At 34.9% G+C, this 11,843-nt stretch overlaps 1 protein-coding gene and 1 pseudogene across 2 annotated transcripts; one reads left to right on the forward strand and one right to left on the reverse strand.

The window, feature by feature from the left end:
- The first annotated feature begins 3,394 nt into the window (after window positions 1-3,394).
- LOC117336035 lies at window positions 3,395-4,600 on the forward strand (annotated as a pseudogene).
- A 2-nt stretch (window positions 4,601-4,602) lies between these two features.
- On the reverse strand, window positions 4,603-10,392 carry LOC117336034. Of its 2 annotated transcripts, XM_033896367.1 has the most exons (8): window positions 9,961-10,392; window positions 9,230-9,352; window positions 8,635-8,715; window positions 8,194-8,259; window positions 7,542-7,631; window positions 6,361-6,582; window positions 5,939-6,103; window positions 4,603-5,725 (listed from the first exon to the last, which is right to left on the reverse strand). In XM_033896367.1, the coding sequence occupies exons 1-6, from the start codon at window positions 10,194-10,196 to the stop codon at window positions 6,465-6,467; spliced, it is 714 nt and encodes a 237-aa protein (XP_033752258.1). In that variant the 5' UTR covers window positions 10,197-10,392; the 3' UTR covers window positions 4,603-5,725; window positions 5,939-6,103; window positions 6,361-6,464. The 2 variants fall into 2 exon arrangements, with proteins under 2 accessions (XP_033752258.1, XP_033752259.1); XM_033896368.1 differs by lacking the exons at window positions 4,603-5,725; window positions 5,939-6,103 and adding an exon at window positions 6,726-6,830 and having other exon boundaries at window positions 6,465-6,582.
- Window positions 10,393-11,843: the final 1,451 nt, after the last annotated feature.

Below are 11,843 nucleotides of genomic sequence, written 5' to 3' on the forward strand. Positions count from 1 at the left end.
TAATTTTAAATTAGTTAAACACGAAAAACAAAGTAATAATTTAAATGACAAGAGAGAAACAAGTGTAAAATGGAATGAAGAAAATAATAGTAGAATTTGTGAGGTATTACAAGAAAACATTGACAGACTGATACAGTCATGTAATACTACTAAATGTGACCAAGAAGGAATTGATACATGTGTAACAAATTTTACAAGTATTCTAAATGAGTTAATTGTTCCTCACTGTACCCATACAAGTAGCAAAAAAGGCACAGGTAAGCAGGAAAATGTTGTCAAGGGAGATAAGCCATGGTTTACAGATCCCTGTAAACAAAGATATAGAGATTATAAATATGCACTGTATACTTTTAATGTTTGTAAATCGACTGTGAACAGGGAAGCACTAGTAAATAAAAAGACGCTGTATAAGAAACTCGAATATAAGTTAAAAAGGGAGTATAAATGTCACCAAGGTGACATGATGAATTATTTAAGAAAGTACAACCCGCGAACATTTTACAAAACGTTTAGGAAACGTAAACATAGTAAGATAAACGATTTAAGTGTTGAGGACTTTTACAATCACTTTTGTTCATTAGGATCGAGTGAGCCCACAATAGACAGGGATGTATCAAACTTTCTTAATGAGTATGGTGTGAATTCAGCTGATCTTCTCCCTCATGAACTAGATGTAGATATAACAGAGACTGAGATTCTGACTGCAATTAAAAAACTAAATACTAACAAAGCGTGTGGACAAGATGGTATTTTTAATGAATATTTTATTAATTGTAAAGATATTTTAATGCCATGTTTATTGCTATTATTCAATAATATATTCAAGTCTGGTTATTTCCCGTCATCGTGGTCACTTGGTAATATAGTTCCCGTTTTTAAAAAAGGTGACGTTAATAACACAGATAACTATAGGGGAATTACCTTATTAAGTTGTGCGGGTAAACTTTTTACTGCTATTATAAATGAAAGACTTGTATCGTTCGAAATGAAATATAATAAAGTAACAGACGCCCAGTTTGGATTTAGGAAAAACTCTTCTACTGTAGACGCCATTTTTGCTTTACAGTCTTTAGTTAATCGTACGTTAAAAAAGAAAAAACGTCTCTATTGTTGTTTTATAGATTATACAAAAGCATTTGATTTTATCAACAGACAGAATCTATGGTATAAAATGATAAAGGAAGGTGTAGAAGGAAAACTTCTTAAAGTTATAAGATCATTATATAAAAATGTGAAATGTTGTGTTAAATATAATGGTATTCTATCAGATTTTTTTGAGATAGATAACGGATTATTTCAGGGGGAAATATTATCACCCCTTTTGTTTGCTATATATGTTAATGATTGTGAAATGCAATTTATAGTAGATAATTGCCCATCTATTGAAATACAAGATATAAACATGTTTTTACTTATGTATGCTGACGATATGGTGATTATATCTGAAACACCAGAGGGTTTGCAAACAATGTTAAACTCTCTTGCCAAGTACACAAAAAAATGGGATTTGACGGTAAATACTGGGAAAACTAAAATTGTCGTGTTTAGAAATGGAGGGATACTAAGAGGGAATGAAATATGGACATACGAAGGAAATAGATTGGATGTTGTCGACCAATTTAATTACCTGGGTGTGCTATTAAATTTTAACGGGAAATTCAAACAAACTCAGAAGCAAGTTGCTGACCAGGGGAGAAAAGCATTGTTTGCACTTTTAAATGTTTGTAGGAAAAATTATTTTAATATTGAAACAAAATTAGCAGTATTTGATACTTATGTAAATAGTGTTTTAAATTATGGAGCAGAAGTTTGGGGCTTCCATACCGCTCCGGATATTGAAAAACTGCATGTGAGATTCTGCAAGCAAATACTAGGATTACATAATAAAACTAGTAATGTTATGGTGTATTATGAACTGGGAAGATATCCCTTACAAATTATTAGAAAATTTCGAATATTCAAATATTGGATAAAACTGAGAAATGTAGAAAATTGTATACTTAGGTCATGCTATGACGATATGCTTTGTAATAATGACATATGGTTAATGAGTGTAAAATAAGAATTATACAGAATTGGTCTTGGAAATGTGTGGGAATCTTCCAGTGTAAGTAATAACACTTTTTATATTATAAAAGAACGTCTTTGTGACATATTTAGACAAGAATGTTTTGAAAAAATTAAATCTTCTCCGAAAGGAGCATTGTACCAATATGTGTGTAACTTTGGTCTCCAGTATTACTTATCAAAATCTGTAAATATAATTTATTTAAAGCAAATATGTAAAATTCGATTGTCTGCACATAAGCTAAATATCGAGTGTGGCAGATATATCAGAATCGAAAGACAAAACAGATTATGTACATTATGTGACTTGAATGATGTCGAAGATGAGTTCCATTTCATTTTGAAATGCCCCTGTTATATTGACATAAGGATAAAATTGATTAAGAAATATTATGTAAGACATCCAAGCATGTATAAATTAATTCAACTTCTTACGTGTGAGAATTTGTCGGAAATAAGAAATCTTGGCAAGTATTTGTTACAAGCAAACAAAAGGAGATCTGAGCTGATTACTGCGACTTAGTGTTTACTCTCCACTGTATGTGATGGTGTGTGTGGCGGTGTGTGTGTGTGTGGCGGTGTGTGTGTGTGTGTGTGGCGGTGGCGGTGTGTGCGAGTGTGTGCGTACGCGTGTATAACTGTTGTTGTCTTTGTATTATGTTGTTCTGTATATATGTTATAACTGATAAGTCAGCTGACTTAAAGTAATAAAGAACTTGAACTTGAACTTTTATGTTCCTTCTTCCTTTGATAGTTATAGAAAATTTCAATCGCTTGGGACATCAACACTATACATGTATATAAATATATATGCTGGCTAATTATATATTCTGTTGTGTCATAGACTCCATCACCAGCTTCGCAAGGAACAAGTTCAAGTTTAGACAGTCCTGTCAGAGCTAGGGGAAGAGGGCGAGGCCGTTCACGTGCTAGGGGATGAGGCATAGGTCGTAGCACTGATAGATCTAGAACTGGCACAGCACGAGGGAGAAGAGTTGATGGAAGAGGAGCCGGTGGAAGACATCAGGGCCAGGAAAGTGACAGGGCAGAAAATGCAGCAACCAGCTTGCAAGTCAGAAGATAAATATTGAAAGTAATTGATGTTTACTAATCGTTTAATTCACCAACCATATCGAACCATTATTATTAGAAACAACATTTAGCCGTTCTAAACTTTGCTTTTACAGCGATTTTACATTTCTGGGTATTGAATACATATATAACACTTTTTCATTTATTTTATCTGTCCTGTGTGATCATATCATTATTCAGTAATAATTTCAATATTTTTTTTTATTTTCTGGATCCTGTACACTGTACTGTAAAAATATCATTCTGTCTCCGATTACATTATCCAATTATTTAGTATCCAAATGTAACTATATAACCCAAATCTCTTACAGAAGTGTCATTTAAAAAGATTATTTATGTATCTATTCCAGACAAGAATTGATGAAATGTCACATGAAGAGACTAAGTATATTTTGCATCAGACAGCACAGCAGTTTCCTTCTTTGATTTTTGACTTGGTCAAAGACAGTAGTGGAAACATTGGAGGTTACCATCCCAGACCAGATGGAAACATGTACAGTCCAGATTGGTGTTTGTGGTAACTGCAGAGAAATGCCTACACAACCAGAGAAGCTCTGCTGCAAGAAAGATCTACCAAATTGTATAACTTTGCTTCCGGTAAGATTGTCTTCAATTGTTTAACATAATAAGCAATACATGTGTAGCTAGAATTATCTCATAAAAATACACTTCTGTTTTTTATGTTATCATTGTTGTTGAATTATTGCAGCTTAATTACAGAAATGTAAAGTTTTTTAATAAGTTTGTTTTAAATTTACACACATTTTCCATCTTTTCCCCATCAGGATTTCAAAGTTCTTATTTTGGACGAAGCTGTCTTGGCCCTAGCACGCCTTTACAGGCAAGACATGTTTGCTTTGCCAAATGAGGAGGACTGGAAGAAAGCCAACAGGCATGCTGCCTACAGACAATATTGCCCACAGACAATATATATTGTGGCAAGTTGGTCGTCTTGGTACTGGTGACAGACGGGTCATCCCAAGCTGTGTGGTTTGGAAAATTAGAGACGGGTTCCCTGATGAATTTGGACAGTACACTGGTTTCAAGGCATTCAGGATTGCTTTAATTGATATCATATATGTGTTATATAAGGTATTTGTCTAATGATAAGTATGATGTAAATGATGAATTGTTGAAATATGTTCACTTATGTACCAATGTCCATGGATGTATAATGATGATGATGATGTGTCATAGATAAGTTTGTATAATGATGATGATGTGTCATAGATAAATTTGTATAATCATGTTTTGAAGTGGTGATATTCACTAATGTATCTGTTATGATGATGATGATTTTAAAATACTTTACATATGTATGTGTAGATAAGGAATGTTGAATAATAATGCATGGGAAGATTGTAAGAAATCTTGTAATTTAAATAATGTGGATGGTTACTGAAAATTTGTGTCAGTGCCAAATAAAACAACGAGCATCCAAGAACTTGTGTCATATTTTTATTGTTAGCACCAAATAAAATCTGTAGACGAATTCACTACAAAAAAGGCTATGAATACAGATGATCATCCCCGAACACTGTAATGTTCACATACACAGACCATACTAAAGACACATTCCAAACTTGTGACACATACATCATATTTAGCCAGCCTGTGACACATACACCATACTTAGCAAAGTTGTGACACATACACTATACTTAGCAAAGTTGTGACACATACACCATACTTAGCAAAGTTGTGACACATACACCATACTTAGCAAAGTTGTGACACATACACTATACTTAGCAAAGTTGTGACACATACACTATACTTAGCAAAGTTGTGACACATACATCATACTTAGCAAAGTTGTGACACATACACTATACTTAGCAAAGTTGTGACACATACACCATACTTAGCAAAGTTGTGACACATACACTATACTTAGCAAAGTTGTGACGCATACATTATACTTAACAAACTTGTCACATATACATCATACCTGTGAATATCACACCATACATACAAAATGTGTGAACAAGCCAAACTTGTGACACAATAATTGGTACATACACAATACTTTTCATAGACATACATTTTCCATCCGACAAGTAGTAGATTAGTTTTGCACATGAATTTTGAAACATAAAACACATGTGAAACCCAAATCTTATATGGCATATACTACAAATAATAATAGCTACAAATGTAGCTGTTGTGGGCCAACACCTAACAACATCCCCACTTCCCCAATGAGGTTATTCATAGAATAATGACAGTAGCCTTGTAGCAAGTTTTGTTGAAATCTCCTAAGTGGTTTAGGAGGAGTAGCCAGCAGATTGTTGAGTCCTATTTGTGACACTAGAATCACTTAAGTCTTGACTTTTTTTCTTCTACTAATGTGGCAGTAGAAGGTGGAGTAAGGAGGGCTAAACCGCTGGAAATGTGTCTGGGATCTTAGGGCGATAACGTCTTGCTTTTATGCATTCCTTCTCTATCAAGTAGCCTCTTTTCAACTACAGCAGAAATCAGGTCACTGATGTAGCTGTATTTCTTTTTCACTTTGTAGGGCACAGCGGACCACCTTCCACTTTTCTTGTTGTAAGTTCTGTGGTACCTTTAAACAAAAGAAAATCCTAAAAGTCATGCAATCAGTTCATCCGAACACACAGAAACAAATATATAAACCATGTAAACATTGAGTATAAAGGAAGTAACAGACCAAAATAACAAGTACGATATTCAAAATATCAGTGTCTTCAGCCATTATGCCATGTACAAATAAATATATAACAGGAACTACCAGAACCGGCAATATCGCAATCCTTACCTTACTGAGCCATCTGCATTTGTCTTTGTTTCTCTATCGATGTGGAAGTTGTAGTCAAGAGCTGCCAAAATGGTGCGTGCCTTGTAAACAGGCGGAGTGTAAGCAAACCTTTTGGCTGCATACGTTAATATCAACTGGTGATAGTTTTCAAGTTCTGCTGTACTTCTGTAAGACAAATATAAGAAAAAATAACTTCTGTTCGAAGATTATTATGAACGTAAACATTGTCTTTTCAAATGATAAATACTAGTACATTTCAACTCTGTTTTTTTTCCTTCTTTTAGGAATGCAATATTACAGAGTATACAGTAACGCTGTATTGATCTTTACCAATTCACAGATTTTTTCCTCAAAAATTAATTCACATCAGATTTTAAAAGAATATTTATATACTATTCTATTTGCCCTTTTGGTATCCTTACCTAAAGTTCAGAAAGTAGTGTATTTTGTCGAGGAATGGTTTGTAGAGCACAATTAACCTTCCTCAGTGTGTTGTGAGCTGTACTGCCCTTTTCCAGAGACTTTCCTACAGCTTCAACATCAGACAAGGGGCCATGTGAACATTCAGCAACTCCATCATCTGTGTATGGAATACCCCACGAATGCTCACCAACGACGTGGTGCAAAACACCTGCCCACATTCCCTGAAAGTACAAAAAGTACTTATTGCAAGTTATTGTTTACAAATATTCATTTTGTTTTTGTATTATTGAAATGATTTTGAAGTAATACAATCTTGAATTCTTGTGCCAAATATAATTTTATTACAGATACAAAAAATGCTAACCACGAACTCCGAATATGTACTGGCATTCTGACAGACATGCCAGAAGTGGTTCACAACATCATGAATCCATTGCTTCAATGGTCTGCAATCCTTTGTCTAACATTCCTACACAGCATTAAACAAATAAAAGATAAATAAATATTTCTTTGAACAAAATTGGAAGCCCTTCACCCCAGCATGCTACAGGCCCAATATCAAGTCCCTGGGCCTCTTGGTTATTGAGAAGAAGTCATTTGAAGATTATAGCCTATTTGACCCATGTGACCTTGAATGAAGGCCAAGGTAATTTATTTGAACAAACTTTGTAGCCCTTCACCCCAGCATGACACACAGCATAAGCTCACTTGCCCTTCGGGCAGGTGAGCTAATAAAAACAATTGAGGGAGAAATAAATATCTGACATTTAAAAATATAACCGGAACTGTGACACTTCATCAAGAATCCGGAATGTCTTGTGGTAATATATCCTCCAAATTGGCCATATAGGTTTTATGATTGACATTTACAAACATACCAAATTCCAGTGACCTTGACCTTTAGTCAGTAGAATCATTGCTTAATTTTGACAAACACTGCTTCAAAGTGTCATTAATAAATGTTCATCAGTGAAAAGGATCAAAGTTTGACATCGACTTTGGACTCTGTGACCTTGACCTAGACTTTATACTGGAGTGTTGATTTCTGTGAACTGGACATCTTTGCCAAGTTAAGGTAAATCAGTCAAAAAACACCAAATTACAGCCAGGAATAAAATTTTTGAGCTAGGTCATCCATATCTCGGATACAGACCATTTTGAATTTTGAATTGTTCTGTACCTGAGAGTGATGTCGAAACTTGGTTCATAATCCTCATCATCAGTGGTTTGGTCATCCTCGTCGACATTTTCAGTGACATCTATTGTTAAGCTGATAAAAGGAGAAAACAAAAATATAAAAAACAGATAAATCATAACAGGAGCTATTGTAGAACAGCATAGCTTGTCTCAAAAATGTTTGTCTATAAATAATTAAAATACATAAATTGGTATAATTTTGAATATTGGAAAAATAAAACTAATATTGCATACTTGACTTAACTAATTTGTGATACTCAGTCTTCATTCATAAGTAGCTGAAAACCTACGATACATTCAAAAAATGAGAAAAAAATGTAGAAAAACAAGAAAGCAAAAAAATGTTTAGTTCAACTCTGGGATGTGATGGTCTAACTCCACAGGATTGGATTGTTTTGTTTAATGTCCTATGAACAGCCAGGGTCATTTAAGGCCGTGCCACGTTTTGAGGTGTAGAAAAGCCTGAGTACTCGGATAAAAACCACTAGCCCACGGTCAGTACCTGGCAGCTGCCCCACGTAGGTTTCGTACTCGCAACCCAGAGATGGAGGGCTAGTAATAAAGTGTCGGGACACCTTAACCACTCAGCCACCACAGCCCTTAACCCCACAGTAATATACATCAATGAAACTTACTCAAAAGGATTTATGAAGCTGCTCGCCTCTTTGGTAGTGATATCGGCCTTCTGAATATGTTGATTCCTTGAAAATAGATATAATAAATGACATTAATTGTTTATTGTAGTATTGATCGTTCTTTCTAAAAATATTACTTCTACCTACGATTCTGGACACTGCAGTTCAGAAAAATCATTTATTTCAATCATGTTTGAAATGTCTGAAGAAGAAATACAAATGTAGTATTTATATTTATATTCAGTTTGTTTATTTTTCAAAGCATTTTTCCAGTGTAATTTGTTTATCTATGTAATACATAACACAGAAGAAAATACATATGTACATAGCAGATTCATTACTCACACATACACACACATACATAGCATTACAAAAATTCCGAATTGCAAACCAGCAATGCAAATACATACTGGTACATGTACATACTAGTACTGTACTTACTGAAAATCACTTGTGGATGGTCCAGGCAATGACATGTCTTTCCAACATTCTTGCACAAACACTCCTGACATTTCTCGACCACTAAATAAAAAGAGAACCTATATACACATCATGTATATAAATCTTCACTTAATTACATGATAATATATCCATTATCTAGCAACATATATACAAAAGAAACATGCTGGAATCATTATATAAATACATGTGTGCATATATATACAGCTTCAAAGACCAAACAGATAGTCATCCACCTAAAATATTCATTTAAAAAAACATAAATAACACACATAAACATACAGAACAAACTTTTTAGTCATAGAATTACCAACAGTTGGAAAACAAAACAAAAGAAATCAAATCAACACAAACTGTATAAATCGTTGATGTTGTTTATCTTGCAATTGTTTGCCCACCAACACTATACATTTTATTCTTAATGTGCTTCATTGACAGTAAATGATTGATAATGCCAGTCCTAAATTTAGAATAGAAGTTATGTATCTGTATGTGTGATCTGTAATTATAACGGTCATTATACATACCATGCTACACCACATTTCCAACTGCCTCAAACTTAATCATATAAACATACCTTATAGTGACTTCACTTTCTGAATACTCTCGTGGAGGTATATATCTTCTTGCAGGTGTGGAATACATATGGATGTGGCCGGTTGAAGTGGTGGATTTATCTGATATTTTCTTAAATTCATAACTGAAATTGACATTTTCAATACCATTCATTATTTGAATATTGAATAATACTGATGTTTTTTTTTTTTTTAAATGACATTTAATTGTACTCTACTGTGTTATATATGAAATGGTAATAATAAGGACTTTTGCTGCCATATATGATAATCATTAATGTATATGTACTACATACATATATACATGTATGAAAATCTAGATCTGCCGTCTAATGAATTTCATATGCATTTTATATTTTTTATAAACATACGTTGCACTGTTTATTATAAATGTGATGTTTATAATCACTGTCGTTTATTTTCATATCACCAGTACCGCCATATAATATCGAATAGCCCTTGTATTTATTCACCACATCAATTTTCCTAAGACCGAATACCCCCAATTGGGCCCCACTTTGCGTTCAACAACAAACACGTTGTGTCACTATTGTAAATTTATATACAATTACTATTTAACCATTACCAGATGACACTTTCAGTAGAGAAGTTCAATAACACAATCATGCTTAAACGGTGGATACCGGACTATCAATGGCAATATTGGATACGTTTATCTATTATATATACAGTAGTTATATATCTAACATGATACCGTAGCGAATTAGCTTACCTGTCAAGAAGCAGCTTCGCTAATTTAGAATCAGTCTCCAGTGCGAGATCTTCCTTTACCTTACGCCATCTATCTATCTCTTTGCTGATGTAGATTCTCGCCTCTCCTCTTCTCTGTTCTGATTCTTGTTTCCTTCGTTTTCTTGCACTTTCCGTCAAGTAACTTTTAGGACCTCGTCGTTTTTTCTGGTTTGCGTCCGCCATTTTGCTTTTTTCTCGGTTTATGCGCATGCGCATTTTCAGGCTACGAGCGGTAATTTATGAATTAGTTCGAGACCGAAATGTTTACCTTTTATATTTTTTAGATATATATCGTAAATGGTTGCAGTGACTTTTAATTTTTGTAATTAAGAGAAAGTGTTAGTTTTGTAACATACTCATAGAAAATATAACGTTTTATATCCATTTCTCATAGTGTTTTCTAACCATATAGTCCCTTAGAAGACAAAAAAGCAGTATATGATTTGGCACTGCTCTTGTAGGAACATTTTATGTCATACATGTATTTCAATATCAATGCTGCTACAACAGAAAGATTTCATTAACAAAACATAGTAGTATGTAGATTACAGCCATGGTCAGATGGACTTAAACTGTGGGAACGACTACCCCAAGTAGTTCATGAGCTAAGTTATATTCCGATAAGGAGTGTAAACAGCACTAATAGGACACCATAGATTGTCTCTTAAGAATTTCAGTTATTGTACAATGGAGTACTATTTGTGATATACGGCCATGGTGTAAAATACCACAAAAATGACGCAATTCCATCATGTTAATTCATCTTAAATCAGTACATAATCAAACTATATAACTTTACTCGCTTAGATGTTCAGGGAATTTTAGTGCTGCTGTCCATAAAATACCATAGGCTTCACGTTACCATAGGCTTCACATGACCATAGGCTTCACATGACCATAGGCTTCACGTTTACCACATGCTTCACGTTACCATAGGTTTCACGTTACCATAGGCTTCATGTTACCATAGGCTTCACATGACCATAGGCTTCACGTTTACCACATGCTTCACGTTACCATAGGTTTCACGTTACCATAGGCTTCACGTTACCATAGGCTTCACGTCCCATATGCTTCACGTTACCATATGCTTCACGTTAACATATGTTTCACGTTACCAAGGGGGCCGCGGTGGCCGAGTGGTTAAGATGCACAACACTTTATCACTAGCTCTCCACCACTGGGTTGCGAGTTCGAAACATCGTAGGGCAGTTGCCAGGTTCTGAACGTAGGTCGGTGGCTTTTCTCCTTGCACTCCGGCTTTCCTCTACCTCCACAACCTTGCACGTTCTTAAATAACCCTGGTTGTTAATATGACGTTAAACAAAAACAAACAAATTTCACGTTACCATAGGCTTCACGTTACCATAGGTTTCACGTTACCATAGGTTTCACGTTACCATACTACACCGGCGTTTCCATTGTCATACCTTTGCCCTAACGTTGTCCTATTGAGATTCCTACCCATTGGCAAAGTGCGCAACGATGGTAACACGATCGTAGTGTACGGTCCATCATATGGGGCGATATAGGTGCTCGTTCGACATCAGCGAAGTCATAAAAGAGCACCGCCATCGTACTCCAACTGCTCGCCCTGGCAGCGAAATGGTAGACATATTTGAGCGTGTTCAAAAATATCCTCCGTTATCTTCTGTTGCTAATATTTTCGCTGATGCTCTGACGATGTTCTGACAATTTTCTGATGATTTCCTTACGATCTTGGCGATGTTCGGACGATGCACTGCTGTTCTTTCTCTCGTATTTACTAGAACCGCTTCCCGAAACCTCCGGTATAGCTCTGGCGAGCGAAATCGGCTTGGTATGACAGCCCATTATATTATACAGTAATACTGGTTATTACAA

Source organism: Pecten maximus, chromosome 10 (assembly GCF_902652985.1).
Source record: "Pecten maximus chromosome 10, xPecMax1.1, whole genome shotgun sequence".
Taxonomy (NCBI): Eukaryota; Metazoa; Mollusca; class Bivalvia; order Pectinida; family Pectinidae; genus Pecten; species Pecten maximus.